The sequence below is a fragment of the Topomyia yanbarensis genome, chromosome 3 (assembly GCF_030247195.1).
Source record: "Topomyia yanbarensis strain Yona2022 chromosome 3, ASM3024719v1, whole genome shotgun sequence".
NCBI classification, from domain to species: Eukaryota; Metazoa; Arthropoda; class Insecta; order Diptera; family Culicidae; genus Topomyia; species Topomyia yanbarensis.
In genome coordinates, this window is record NC_080672.1 from 12,705,531 (window position 1) to 12,721,861 (window position 16,331).

The window sequence follows — 16,331 nt, forward strand, 5'->3', positions numbered from 1 at the left end:
GAGGGCAAGTTGTGGATGCCGCCAGTTTTCGCATCAAGAAGCGATAAGAGATTCAAAGTATAGGTGAAGACGAATTGTAGAAATATCTTGGAATTTCACAATTGAAAGGGATTCGCCACACGACGGTCAAGAAAGAAATGCAGAATAAGTTCTTGTATCGAGTCAACTGTGTTTTGAAGACTTGTTTCACAGCAATAAAGTTGAGGCGATAAACACGTTTGCCGTACCTTTGTTGATATACAGCTTCGGGGTGGTGAAGTGGGTCTAAACCTACTTGGAAGCGTTAGAGCGAATACAATTTAAGGAGGAAGAGGCGTCACCGATATTCAAGCACAATGTGTTTCTTAAATGATGATCCTTTATGGGCCAGTAATGGCTCTATGCGAACTATAATTAGTGCGTCGAAATGGTAATTTCAAAATAGCTGGTCCTTCTAGGTGTCCTAGCAAAGTATCAACAACGAAAAATGCCCTAGCTGTATACTTTCGAACAAACAGGGGTTCCAAATGGATCAAATAACACTGGCTTTCGTGACTGGACAGGATCTCTCCACGGAGCGTAAAACGTAAAAAGTGACGTTGTTCGGGCTCAATTCTGTCAACGCTATTAGTATAGTTTGGGCACCACTTCACAAGAGTATTCCAGAATTGATCGCGACTAAAAACAGTACAGCGTTTCGAGACAATAAAGTTCTGTAAAACTTTTGACTATCCATCACCAAGCTCGATAATCATCCAAACCTGCTCAAGGCAATCTCAGGAAATAATCTCGACAATTCTTGTTTTCAAGCTCCGACTAACTGCTAATAATACGCCGCCTCCAGTTGATTTTCGGCTATTACTATGGCTCCAATCACAATGAAATCCAGTACCTAACACCTGATTGCAAAGCGTGTCATCTACGTTCAACTACGTTTAGACGAACACAATGATAACTATTAGCGGAGACTTTCACAGTCTTGTATAAATATTAAACGACTTATTTTTTGTTTGTCCGACGTTTCGATCATTTTGATGGCCTTTTTCAAGAAAAATTATCTGCCAAAAACGGCCGAAACGTACAAGACTGCAAAAGCCAATATCCAAATATAAAACACCCTCAGTCGATCAAAAAGATATACTTATCCGAGACTGTAAGGCGATAGCCCTAACCGGTTCAAAACTGTTTGTTAGTACAGTAGCGGTTTGTCCGGTCGTTGACCAAGGCAGAAAATCAATGAGCTTTGAAGAAGATATCTTCCCTGCTTCAGATGCGTTGTACTTGTCTACTGTAGGTTTCCGAAGGTCACCTTGTAGCAACTCCACCACAGGACCGTGGTGGCTACTGGTCGCTGGTTGGAGAGGCTTCACTGTGATGGGGAAACTAAGAGTGAAATTGCGAGGGATCTACTCAATACAGCTGGGCTAAGTGCCTTCCGGGAGCTGGCAGGAATAGCGGTATCGGGTACTGATACAAAATCCAAGCAGTTGACGGTAAACTGGAATCGGGGAGCATTTCAGCACTGAAATGTTTCGAAATAGATAGATACTTTCCCCAGTAGGAAGTTTTTAAGACCCATTCTCTACGCTCGCACATAGTACCGGGACGACTGGTGAACGCTGGCATGAAGGAAGACTTCCATAATACAAGCGGCGATGCATCCCGATAATCGATGTATCCTATTGACGCAATCTATCCTGTCTTTGCTGATCGAAATCAAAGTCGCGACCCAGTACTCCAGTTGGTTAAGTAGACGCTTTGAGTGCAATGCTAGTGCAAAGTCCTTTAATTCTCTCTTTTTCTTATTCAGAGTTGTGAAGGAAACTTGTACATTCTGATGGATCCTTCTCAAGATTCTGGTGAAATTGTTGTCAAGGATTTTGTGGAATCCCACTCAGGATCTTGTTGTCCTTCTCAAAATTTTGCTGGGATTGTTGGAAGACAGCTTTTCAGAGCTCTGTTGGAATTATTCTCCAGAAAATCGCTATACTTGATTGTGTCAAAATACTTTCTTCGAGGTTCTGAATGGAGTTTTTATCTGAATTCTTGGATTCCATTGGAAACATGAGTAGGATTCCGGCAGAGCTTACAGCAAACTTTCTGAACAGGATTCCATCAGACAGCTGCGCAGGACTTCGTAAGAATCCTGAGTAGTATAACACCTGAGTCCTGATTAGTAGTTTGTCGGAATCTTAAGTAAGATAACGTCAACTGCTAACGAGAATTCTATCAGAATCACTGGCAGGTCCAGGCGGGGCACGAGGGTCCTGCTTTCCTATTCAGCCAGAAAGTGGTTTAGAAGAAAGATATTTACATTCCTCTTCTATATTTTTTGGTGATTTTTTGGTCAGTAATAGTTATTATTATTTCTATTTTTTTTAATCGAAAGTTTTATTTGAAACGGCTCAATGCGTTAGCACAACTGAGCCGTGAGTCTTTTAATTTTTTTACAATAAGTAAAAATAAAAAAAATATAAGAATGTCGGTCTGCCAGATCTTGATGACGCAGTTTGCTGCTTCGTGTTGAGATTCATTTCCTTGGCGGTGAAGCCGCTTGGTGGTCATTCAGGCTGCCTTCTCTCGCGTTGTCGTTCTCGTACATGTCATCATCGGTACTGCTTTCTTGCTGTTCAAGATCAGAGGTTCTTATTTGTTTCTTGTTCTTACGGGTCGCTGTTGTAAATCCGTCTTGATCGATATTTTCGGTCTACTCTGTTAGGTTTCTGATGTCTTGCTTCACAAGATTGCGGTGGAATCTTTTGAAAAATTCTAATGAAATCCTTCTCAGTATTTCGACGTTTTACAATTCAATTCCTTCTCCGGATTCTGATCCAATAGTTTTGAGAATGTATATCCTTCTCTGTTTTATGTCTGTTTAATGCGCCATATTTTAAAACTTGTAGGACCCATGAAGTTAGTATCTTCAGAAGATATATTTATAATTACTTGACATACAACTTTGTTTTAGAAACCATCTTTCTATCTAGTTCCATTAAAAGTTGATAACAGTGGCAACCTAGCGACTGAATTCCGAACTAATATGAAATTATCAAATAAAGCGCTAGATGCAATGCAACAACTTTGCCAAAGACACCAAAACTCTAAAACGCAAGATAAGGAGAGGACGAGTGAATTGCGGGTTACCCCCTTTTGGATGCTAGATACCCTTGGGTTTACCCCCTGGAACTACGAAAATGCTCGTGAATTGAAATGTAGTTCATGTAATGATCACATATTTTCTAGACAACATGGGTCAACAAAATCGTGTATTTTAGCAATAAAAACAATGTTAATTTGGAAATGCGGAGTTTTTTCCATTTCCTGCAAAAAATGCAAAATGTGGGTTGGACTCTTTTGGACGCTAGCCTTTCAAATTTGCAATAAATTGCGTTTGCAAACGTGTCACTATTTGAATTTGAATTTCATTAGAATCTAACGCTACGAGAAAATCGTGAAGCGTGTGAGATGTGTAAGTTGAGATACGCTGAATCGTTTTGCCACATCCGCAGATCGCTTGCCAGACAATCTTAAAAACTTTGACCATCGTATTTTGTTCGTCCGTAAGGTTCAGAGCCTTTCAAATTTTATATACGTGTAGCCTAAAATATTCATTGTTTTGGCTCAAAATAAATGGAATTGAAGTGCAGAATCGACGCGTGAATGCTGGTTTTACTGTGCCGTGTTTGCTGTCGCTACCATAGTTCCTCTTAGTTGTCTGATGCCTTTTGATTTTGATTTGACCACATATAGCTCTATTTGTGATTCTGATTTGCAATTTAAATGTCTTTATGTTTTACAAACAGTTTTACTTTATCAATTTTTTCAATTTCGTTTTCGAACGGGTTTGAATATACAAAGAAGATCCGTATTTGTCTGCCTTTTTGTTTATTTTAGGCTGACAAAAAGGGCATGTTGACAAAATCGGGATACATTTTTTTTTTCTTTTTAATTATCCGAAGCTGTTAAAATATTTTATTTATAGTCCTTACATGTAGCCCCATATACCTTTCTGATTATTTGGTATAAATTTACCTTACACGGAAAAAATCTGTTCATAACTTCAATAACAAAAATTCACGATTTCATGAACTAAACGATTCACGAAAATCGTGACCAAGTTCCTGAAATCATGACTCTGAAACTTCGAATTTGTGAAATCATTTTTGTTTTCATAAAACTAGCTTACACCAAAAATACATGGCTTTACCCTCAAATCTTTGGTTTGAATCCTGAATGAATCCTGAGATAATTATCGGATTTCCACAAGGAGTTACGTGGCTCAAATTCATGATTTCGGGAGCTTAATCACGATTTTCGTAATTTTTCTGTGCGTTATCGTGATATTGTGTTCATGAATTTACGATCAGATTTTCATGATCATGATTTCAGTAATTTCTCTTCGCGTTATAGATACATTGTGTTCTTTTACTGGCCATCGGATTTTCACAAGGAATTAACGAAACTTATAGTCACGATTTAAGGAACTTCGAGTTTCGTGAAATCGTTCACGGAATTCATGAAAGAGTTCACCTGCTACCATATCCTAAATTGCTCAATATGAGAACTAGTGCATGAATCTATGAATAATATCATACGATTTTGCGATTATTTCACGAACAGAAAAGGTAAATCATGACCAATATACAATGAACTGGGAACTAGTTCACGAGGTAGAGATCACCTTTTTGGTAATAAAATAGCAAGAAACATTATTGATATTCACGACGGAAAAACAATTTTCAGAAATATAGGCGTTGCGGAAGAAACATTGAACATTATTGCAAAAACGTGATTTTTTATAACGGGTTCATTTCGTAACGTAAAAGCGTGATGGTTCCCGAATTCATGGCACTTTATTCGCGAGTTTGGTAACATTATTCCCGTTTAAGGGGGTATCCAGCGCAAAATTAAAAAAAAAAATTTGTATTTTTATATATTTTGCATCTTTAAGACAAGAATAAGTTTACTTGAATTTAACTTAGTTCATCTGCTAGAGCTTATAAAATATTTTCTTATATGAGGCTAACAAAATCAGGTCAAAAAGCTGATAAAATGGGCGGTACACCAAATCGGTAGCTTATAAAATCGGGTCTTTATTGTATTCTTAAGGGGGGCGTCTGGTTTAAGGCAAAAAATGGCTTCTTTTTTAATCGCTTAATTCTTTGTCCCGCAATCTTGGCGGCTACGTTGAATTTCTTTTATTTTAAATAGCCATGCATTCCTCGCGCGTACTTGCTGTAACACACGCAGATTTCAATCTCTCGGCAACTTTATTAGTGTTTTTCTCGAAACCGCGTTTTTAAAATTGGCGAAATCGATAACTCAAAAACTAATCAACAAATTGACTTGATTTTTTCTAAGAATGCAAAGTATAGCCTGTCGATGAACCACAGAAAACTGAAGAATTTCCCTATTATGCAGTAGAAAAGTGGGCGAATTTCATAGTAAAATATAAATTTTTCCAGAAATCGAACTTTTTACATTTCTTACAAAAGAAATGTATAGGATTCGCTCAAATTTTGACAACTTTTTCCGAGGCCCGGAGGGCCGAGTCTCATATACCAATCGACTCAGCTCGACAAATTGAGACAATGTCTGTATGTGTGTGTGTGTGTGTGTGTGTGTGTATGTGTGTATGTATGTATGTACAAAATGTCATGTAATTATCTCAGCAATGGCTGAACCGATCTTAATGAAATTAGTTTCAAATGAAAGGCCTAACGTTGCCATTTGACACTATTATTTTTGATTTTCGATATGTTGTTTACTTTCTGAGATATGGGCGATTTTGTCAAAATACAGCAGGTTTTTTGCTAATAACTTTCGAACAATATAATATTGCAAACTGCACATAAATAGAAAGCTTGTAAAAATACCTTTCTAACAAGCTATAGATTGTCTAAATCCGTGCACGAGCGGCGGAGATATTAGACATTTTGTATTTTTAGTTCTCGCTTACCAATTTACACCAATTAAAAATGAGATTGTTTCATACAGAGTATTGCTTTACTGGTGTTTTAGGGGCAAAACTAAACCGATTTTGAATATCGGGGTATGAAAACACATCTACGTGATTCAAGGAATTCGATGTTGAGAACATTTTGTGAATTACCTTTATAATAAATGAACTATTTCTCAAAAATCAATATATAAGTTCACTTCAAAGACAAAATAATGCGTTGATAAAGAAACAGTGAGTTCTATGTATTTATTCCTTGGATTAGGCATTGCGTTCAATCATGAGGTAAATGTTGAATGGTATATCAATACACAGATCAACAAGTAATTCACCTAGTAGTGAGATAAAAGATTTCTAATATAATTATACTTGTGGCGTCACCGAAAGCAACTGTATGTTTGAAACCCAAAAATCTAGCGAAAATTTAGCTCTTTTGCAAGATTTAGGTTATACTGGTTATGGAGCAAAAATTACTACATTATTTATGATAAGAATGTAAGAATCAATATATCATAATAATATACCTATAAAAATAATGTCACTGCATTAACCATCATTTGCCATTCCTCACACGCCCCCCCATCTCTCTCTCACTCTCTCTCTCTCTCTCTCTCTCTCTCTCTCTCTCTTTCTCTCTCTCTCTCTTTCTCTCTCTGTCTCTCTTCTATCGCATCTATCTAGCTATTTCTGTATGCATTTCTAAGTTGTGTGATAAGATCTTCTGCCAAACTGAAATATTTATTAATTGTAATTGCGAAGGTTTGAGAAAACAAAACTATTTTTGTCTTTCGATTTCGAAGACAAAATACATGAGAAGAAGAGGTTCTAGAGACGACAATGTGAACCTCCCACCCGAGTTCGGATTGACGGTGACGAAATCGAGATGGTCGACGAATTCATGTATTTGGGCTCACTGGTAACCGACGACAATGAAATTCAGAGACGGATCATAGCGGGAAATCGTGCCTACTTTGGACTCCAGAGGACGCTCCGGTCGAACAAAATTCGCCGCCGCACGAAGTTGATTATCTTCAAGACGCTGATTAGATCGGTGGTCCTCTACGGCCACGAGACCTGGACTATGCTCGTGGAGGACCAACGCACCCTTGGAGTTTTCGAACGAAAAGTGTTGCGTACCATCTATGGTGGCGTGCAGATGGAAGACGGAACGTTGCGCATTCGTTGTATTGGTACGAACTTTCATGAAAAATAACGGATCAAAGACCAAAAATATCCACAAATTAGATCCAGGAAAAGAAGTCTCCCAAAGTACCCACTCTCGATGGGGAATGCAACTACAATGTGTCTTCTAACTTATCGTCGTCCATATTTGAATATACTGAGTAGTTTGAACCATTTCTTTTTCACAATATTCGTTTGTATAGGACTTATTTATCCATATTTCCTGCACGAGAATTCCGAACGAAACAATACAAACACGGCTTTTATGCAATCGACATAGCCTAGACATTTCACACTATTTACTTCAATGCAAATAAAAACTTTGAAATATCTACTTGTCTCATTCACGAATCGCATTCTCCCTCTGTCGTTCTCTGTTCAAGGGGCTTGAAAGCACATGTGACCTTGTCTCACTTTACTATATTCAATTGCGCGTTAAAATACTGGACCAGTAAATTCTGTTCTGCACATAAATCTTTTTTCGGGAATATGTGACCAAAAACTTTGAATTCGTCAAGTAAAGAAGCATAAAAACAAAAAGAATAAAACCAAAAAAAGATGGAAGCCCTAGAAAGTCCATTGCATATTTATTAGCCTTTGGGATTTTCAAAAACATTTCAAAACTTTCTGATGCAAATTTCTGGTTTTCTAATTCGTACAATCCGGTTTATTCATTATCTTTATTCAAAAATGTGTTTGGCTTCAAATATATGACCATTTCATTTTAATTAATAATTTCATTCCGCATCTTTTGATTCGTTTTGTTCATCTGCGTTCATTTTACTTATTTTATTCGTTTCATTCTTTGGATTCACTCTGATCAGTTCATTCTTTTTGTGCATTTTACTCATATCATTCATTGTTTTCATTGTATGCATTTTATTAATTTTTTCCAGTTTATTCATTTTGTTCAGTTTCTTCATTTTAATAATCTGACTACTTTTTCAGTTTTAATCATTTCATCCAAATAATTTATTTGATTCAATTTATTTCTTTATATTAATTTATAACCTTTTACTGTAGTTCAATTTTTCATTTTAATCAATGCATTCAATTCTTCTCATTTTCTTCTTTTTATTCATTTTATCACTCCAGCTCATTTTATTTATTTGATTCGTTTGTTTTATTTATACATTTCATTTATTTTTTACTTTATTCATTTTGTTCATCCATTCTTTTCATTCATTTGATCCATTTCATTAATTTGATTCATTGTATTCACTGGATGAATTAAATCAATTTGATTCATTTAATTCATTTGATTCATGTGATTTGTGTGATTCATGTGATTCATTTTATTCATATGATTCATTTGATTTATTTGATGCATTTGATTCATTTGATTCATTTGATTTTGATTCATTTGATTCATTTGATTCATTTGATTCATTTGATTCATTTGATTCATTTGATTCATTTGAATCATTTGATTCATTTGATTCATTTGATTCATTTGATTCATTTGATTCATTTGATTCATTTGATTCATTTGATTCATTTGATTCATTTGATTCATTTGATTCATTTGATTCATTTGATTCATTTGATTCATTTGATTCATTTGATTCATTTGATTCATTTGATTCATTTGATTCATTTGATTCATTTGATTCATTTGATTCATTTGATTCACTTGATTTATTTGATTTATTTGATTGATTTAATTCATTTGATTAATTTGAATCATTTGAATCATTTGATTCATTTGATTTATTTGATTTATTTGATTGATTTAATTCATTTGATTCATTTGATTCATTTGATTCATTTGATTTATCTGATTCATTTTATTCGTATCTTTAATTTTATGCATTTCATGTTCAGTCATTCGTTTTATTTCATTCAATTTGTTAGTATGAGTCAATTTATTCTATTAATCTTATAACTATTTCTAAATATAATCTTAATTTTTATGTAATAACCTAATCTAATTTGATTCGTGTATTTGGATCAAAATTATAATGATTTCCATTAATTTTTCTACTCATTTTATGAATTTAAAAACCTATTGTTTCATTTTTTGCTTTACTTTTTTATTTCGGTCGTTTTATTGATTTCTATAATTTATTCAGTTTATTCGAGATTTTATTTGTGCAATACTAGAAACTGTTTTCATCCCACCTCTAATTGGGTGCCTACTTCTCGTGAGTTCTGCAAACTAATCCAACAGTGAAATGTGTAAGAAATGTCTCATCTCACTGCTAGGTGGATTAAATCGGTTTTTCTCTATTATTTGGTTTATCGAGTTAATACAAATCAAAGGTTTCTAAATCTTATTGAATTTCCTGTGCCAGACAATTTTATTTGGAGTTCGTCGCGGCGCTCCTCGACGTGGAAATGGTTGGACGTCTACCTTTGGAACGCTCGTATGTGTGGCTCTGCATAAATGAAAATATTTTTGTGCGCACACAATGAATGTATAAATACATTTTAACATCACACAAAAGATCCATTGTTGCATTGCCTTCAAAATAGTAAAACAAAATTACTTTCGGTTTGAGCACTTTACATCAGACGCCCTCTTTAAAATGCTATTGTTTCGAAACATAGCCATAAATCAAAATCTCCTGGACCAGTCGTTTTGAAATTTTGCACAATTCTTCTCCACATCATTGCCCAATGTCCAGATAGCTACAGTAGAATTTCTTACAAATTTTTCATTATTATTATTTCTACAATTACATTTTAACCGAGATTTTTTTTAAAAATCGGTCTTTTGACTTCAAAGCGCTATGAAATTCAAAGTGTAACACAAAAACTTCTGGAGTTACACAATTGTGGCATTATTAAATGGAAATTGATTGAATAGACTAAGTCAGCCCAGCCGCAACAACCATTCTTATAGATGATTGCGGTTACTTTTTGTTCTTAAACTGACTATATTTCTACCATTGTCTTTTATTTATTTATATTTTTATCTCCAAACATGTGGACTAAGAATATTCTTGCTTTTCTATTTCAGTAAGATTTGATACGTACTTTAACAAGAAAAAACCTGTTTTAATCCACCTAGTGGTGCAATTGTGCCTTTCTCATTTATCAAAACTATTATTTAATAGCACGACTGTCATGAACCTGATAAGCAACATGTCGATACTGACACACTTGAAACAAACAAAAATGTAAAATTTATATAGCTTAATCAGTGTTCAATGTTGTCTTAATGTTAACTTAATGGTGGAGAAGGATGCATCGGGAATCATCTAACTTATTGTAGTATACGGGGTGGATGAAGGGAATGCATGTGGGAGGTTGCTCTGAGAGGGTTGTGGGTGAGGGTGGGCTGGGGGTTGAGAGGTAGGAAGTGGAGGGGTAGATGGATGGTTCAAAACCGAACTTCATATTATACCTTCCATTTGAGACTAGGTTAGTGAAATTTGGTTGTCATCACCGAAGTGGCTTAACATCTGGAATTTGCCAGGAACCCCGGAACCTCCGGAATTTTCGATAGTGGACAATACATTCCTATAATTTTTGATTCGCCATCAGTGACCTAGGCCTGCGAATCGAAGTAACTTGATTTTTATTTCAATAGATTTTAAACCTATGAGGTGCTACAATTGTACCGGTTTATATGAGAAATTCTTATGTGACTGCTATTACCAACTTGTAACCCGGGGTTACCAAAAGTCAGAACTGAATGAAATTCAATAGCAGTTAATGGGAGTAATATATTTTACATGTGAAATTAAATTTGTAAACATCGGTTAAGAGTTTGCTGGGAAATAGGTGTGACATTAGCTCGAGAACTTGGCGAGTTTCCAGGGGGCATCAAGATCCGTCATAGGTGACCAATGTGGTCAAAACTACTTCAATTGGTCATTAGTGATCTAGACCCGCAAATCCAAGTAATGTTGAACGCATTTGTATGTGTATTACATTATGCGGACATCATAGGGTTACCAGTTTAAATGGGAATTTGCTGACCACACTCTTCAATCCGTAACTCCGGAACCGGAAGTCTGATCAACTAAAAATTCAATTTATTAGAGCGTTATACCATTCATTTCAAACTGAGTTTGTGCAAATCGGTTCAGCCATCTCTGAGAATATTGAGTGACATTATTTGACACACACATACATACACACATACATACACACAGACATTTTGCGATCTCGACGAACTGAATCGAATGGGATATGACACTCGGCCCTCCGGGCCTCGGTTAGAAAATCGATTTTTGAAGTGATTGCATTGCCTTTCTTTATATGAGAAAGGCAAAAACAGTTGTGAAAGGTAGATTTGAAACCTTCGTGTTATTTCAATTAAAATTTTTATTCGTGATTACTAATAAATTAATTAATACTGCGCCATGATTTCTAACAATTAAAAACCAAGAAATTTGCCTTACATTGTAATTTCAAACATGTCACGATATTGACCTCAACCCAAGCCATTTTGTTGTTCACGCTCGAAAATTAGAAATTCTAACCATGAAAACTTGCACTGCAACTTTCATTTTTTAATTATCGAATAACCCGAATGCACGCCCTTTCCCACAACCATAAAGGAAAAGTGAACAAAGCCGCAGCCGCGTTACTTAGACAACGAAACGAAAGCATTCACAAAAACGCCTGCTACTGAGTTAAGTTGCCGGCAATGACAGCCGCGACGCGACCGCGGGTGCTCTAAACACACATGTATCTATCTACACCAGGCGGCAAGTGTCTGCGTGCGAAAGCGCCGAACACTGCACACTGTGGCTGTGTGTTTCACTGACGAGCATGCGGCGCCGGTAGCCTACAACTGTCTACTGGTGTGCACAGAATGAAATTCGTTCAGTCGCAGCAACCAGTTTCGATTAATCAATCGCGCGCGCTTCCACGGAACGAAAAAAAAAATAGAAGTGTACGTGAAAACGGGACCTGAGGTGCGGATTCACGCGCACGTTTCGTTATCAGCTGAAAAAAAGGAAAATGTGCTCTACTAGTTAGTCGGACCTTCACCAGTCAGCTCGGAGGGTGGTATCTCTCGGAAATCTTCTGTGATACTTGGCATAGTGATAGTGTGTAGTGTTTTCCGGTCTCAGTTGATAAAGATTATAGTTGTCTAGCAGTAGATAACCGAACTAGCCAAAGTTTTGAAGTGTCCTGGAAGGTGTGGATTGGGCCATCGTGGCGTACGCGTGCACAGCGGGATAGAAACCGGAATTGTCCCACTATTAATCAACGTTGCTACTACACTCCATAATGGTTCAAGTTCAACCGGTGTTGCTACGAAGTCGGTAGTCGTTACCCAACCCTGGTACCCGACTGAGCTTTCCTATTTGTTTTAGTCGGATGAATAAAATATACATTTTCATCGCTCAGCTGTGAATGAAACGTGCTTGTTTCACTTTGCGATAAGACTACAACAATAATGAACACGATCGTTCAGTCGAACGAAATTCTCAGAAGGAACGACGTATCGCAACACTATCGCTAGCATCGTTCGAAATCGAATCGAGCCAGGAATCCCGTGAGGAGTGAAAATATCTCAGCACGCGATTGAAAAAAAGATACTCGGGAGCAAAGTGCAATCACTGGAGTGATTTTGTGGCTGCGTGCGCGCGTGTGTGTCTGTAGTTAAGGAGCAACAAAAATGCCGCCAATAGCAAGGACTGAGAATCGAACTCGCGATGGCCATGTTCTAGTGTGGGAGCAAGCCGGTATCACCGATGGAGAAGCTACAAACAGCCGTTAGTATATTGATCGATTTTCTTTACGGCGTAAACTTACAATTCGTGCGTAAACTGTGGTTAAGAAAAGTCCCATGATTATTGCGTCACGAAAGCGGCCGGCCTAACGAGAAAGAGAGATAGTACGAAAGTTTGACATTGAGATGACCCTGTAAAATAAACCAGCAATGTAAAGGAAAAAAAATGGGAAAATTTAAACACCAAACAGCACGCGAATATATTTCACGTTCGCAACCGTAACAAGTGAGATTTAGGTCAGTTTTAGTCATAGTCTATTAATAGGCCGGAATTAAGAATCGAGATCGAGATCGAATCGTTCTGTTTCGGCCTTAAAGCTCTACAGCAGAGCGAACACCGGTAATGGGCACACGAGATTGTCATCCTTCACGTGTTTATAGCGTCGCTATGACGATTCCGCCTGCTTGCTGTATGGACTTTTATTTCTGCTTCAAACTGGTTGATTCTGTGCAAAAATGTTCGTCAATCTGACGTCAGCTTAATCGTTTTCCATCCAATCGGAGGGTAGTGAACATCGTTATCGCAATTCGTTAGTCAATATCGAGGAAATGAAACTGTCAGTTTATTTTTTCTATACGAGTATAACCGATGGATGCGTTATTGGCAACGAACTGAAGTGCATTTCGGGGGTCTCGTGCGATTAGATTAAGGGCCCTATTGGTTCAATTTTGGCTTAGTTTGCAATTGAGTCATTATGTGGGAACTTGACAAATGGTGGTAGTGTGTCGCGAACACACATTGATGAACATTTTATAACCTGTGTATAAATATAGGAGTCCAATTAGAGCTAATCGTCACATTCAAAATCTTTTTCGCGAAGCCCCCGCCCCCCATGAAGATTTGACCGGCGGATTTATAGTCCTATCAATGGATTGCTATTAATTTACAACGTTTAGATGGCGGGCTGTTATCTTGTCCAACTTGCACAATATTGAAGGTTACAGAAGGCAGCACTGTTCCATAGTTACGAATCGCACTTTTTTCGTTTCTGAGACGTGGATGTTTGATTCACATTCATCACGAACAAGTCGCGTGCATTTGAGTTGCTTGGTTAATTAAGTGTACACTAATTTGATCATTAAATTCAGACAGATTAGCGCATTCATTTTATATATTGAAGGTTTCTAGACAAAAATGTGAAAATGGCCTAAGGACAAATGAAATCAGAGTCTTTCGGTTGAAAAGTTTTATGATGACGCCATAATAATCGAAAGAGGAAGTAAACACAGAGAGGCTCTCATTTGCGCTTAGACCCTTTTCACAAATCTGCCTACATTTATGTCTATTCATGCGCTTTGTGATTCTTTTCTGTATCTAGAATGGTTTCCTTTGATACTCGTTCTTTCTAGAATCACACGAACTTTCAATCAGAATTGACCTTAACAAAGAATCTAATTGAATCAGTTATTAGTTTTTTTTTATTCGGACTGTTTATTTGGCACGGCACGTGCGTTAGGTTGATACCTTCAGCGTAAATTTTTTTTAGTTACAATTTGTTAATTTTAATTCATTTATCATTAAACTAGGGAGATCATTTATTTTTCAATAAACTTATGAAATAGTCATCAATATTTAAAAGAATATTTCAGCATTGTAAACAGAGATTGGCAAACTGAATCAGTTTCGAGAGGGAATCGTGTCCGATGCACTCCCAAAAAAGAATCGACACTTTGATCATTTATGGGTTTCAAAAAATTATATTTCGACAATACGTAAGAGAGGTCTCTGCTTGCCAAGATGTCTCAAACGGGAACTTTAGGTGGTCTTCCTCGGGCCCGTAGAGAATCTACTAAAGGAACCCAGCACAACGTACACGACCAAACAACGTGCTCGATGTGTATGGCCACAAACGTGAATTACAAAAGAGCTGAGAGTCGAATGTATTTCCAGTTATTGTGCGAAGGAAATTAATCTTTTCTTGGCATTTAGTTAGCAGATACCTAATGTGTCTTCCCCATGTCCGCGTTTAGAGTCGAACCAGACCCAGATGTACTTGAATGTCTAAACTTGGGAAATCACTCCATTCGTTGGCAGAAGCTGAAGTTGAGCTAGATCGCGCTTCCTAAAAAAAGAAACAATCAGGTCGGTTTTCTCAGTAGAGAACTCGATATTCAGCTATACAGCCTAAATGGACAAATTGTCCAAGGTAGCTTGCATAGATCATTGCTAATCATTTGCTAATGATTCTACGACAGAAACAACGTTATCATGTTTATGTGTCTTTCTGACAACGAATTCTACAACCAGATATTAGGAGTTGGTGAAAAATTGTGTTTATCACGTTTATCCGAGAGAACTTCAATTGATACATAATCGAAAGCTCCCTTAATGTCTATGAATACGAGCGTCTTCCAGTAGAATTTCTAATGAAATCAGCGCAAGACAATCGTTCGTCCCCCTGCCTTTGCGCAGCCCATCGCGTCGAATATTCCTCGCCTTCCTTCGTTATGCTTCGATAACGCATTCTTTTAGCAGAGTTTTATTGAGAGATCATCGGGGTATTGATAAACCGTCGACAAACCGGCGCCAATACTTGCTGTTTTTCAATTTTCGCGTCATATCAGCCTTGTTTAATATTTGTCATTTTGAAGCAATCCTAAAGATATGATGTGATATGATCTTTTACAATAATTATGATAATTATCTTCATTACCTGGAGCCGAGAGGAGGTAATTTCTATTACAGGTATAGCACTTTTTAATCCCTAAAAATACTCCTACGTAGGTGGTATTACGGTCAAGGCGAATGATGTTAATGTCTTGGACAGTAACTCTAGATGAATACGATCGCTGCAAGGTAGGGCCATTGGGCAGTTAACTGTTTCGAAACTGTTCTTACTGTTGGGAGAATTGCTGTTAGAAGTGATTATTTAGGATCAGAAATATCGAAGGCTGTGAAAATCCAGTGCGCAATGTTAGAACACTTCAGGAGACTACGTTTTCTCTGATAGCGTTTTCGTTTTTTGTTGGTGCTACATCGGTGTAGTGCAAAGAAAGAGATAGACTGTAGTGCACTGTCAAAAACGAAAATGCCATGAGTCTTTAGATCTAAATTGGGGTTTGTTTGGGGTGTCACTTTCTTCGATTGTGCTAGGAACTCCTGTATAGATTTCAAATTTCCAAATCCACGTCAGTACCGGAAGCATCTTAGGTCCTATACTAGGTAATTTAGGAAAAGGAAAAATTATCTTCTGGACAACGTACCTTTTTCTAGCCTATCTGCATAAAAGCGCCATGCCGGGAGATCATGTGGATCCTGGCCACAATAGAAACACTTTTCAGCATGTCTTGTGCAACCATCTTCTTCGTGATGCTCCCCGCACTTACCGTACCGTGTCTTGTTGTTACAGTAGTATGTCTCTACATTTAACCCTTCGGCACTCGCGCCGTTGTATTTTGTGCAACACCATCCGAAACTCTAGCGAAATCTTCTTCCAGTACCAGCGGCTGCTCATTTTGGGAGCCATTCGCGTATCAATACCAACGAATGTTTACCACAATATGGTATTAATAAGC

The 16,331-nt window shown here is 37.2% G+C and overlaps 1 protein-coding gene across 4 annotated transcripts in view; it reads left to right on the top strand.

Moving 5' to 3' along the window:
- LOC131688062 (putative inorganic phosphate cotransporter) overlaps positions 1-16,331 on the top strand; it is a 72,045-nt gene that overhangs the window by 44,522 nt on the left and 11,192 nt on the right. Inside the window, exon 1 of one of the 4 annotated variants that reach the window (XM_058972209.1) lies at positions 11,920-12,798. The exons of the other annotated variants lie outside the window; for them this stretch is intronic. Within the exon in view, the coding sequence (XP_058828192.1) occupies positions 12,702-12,798 (97 nt within the window). The 5' untranslated portion in view covers positions 11,920-12,701. Of the gene's footprint in view, positions 1-11,919; positions 12,799-16,331 lie in introns of those variants that run through there. 4 annotated transcript variants of the gene reach the window in all.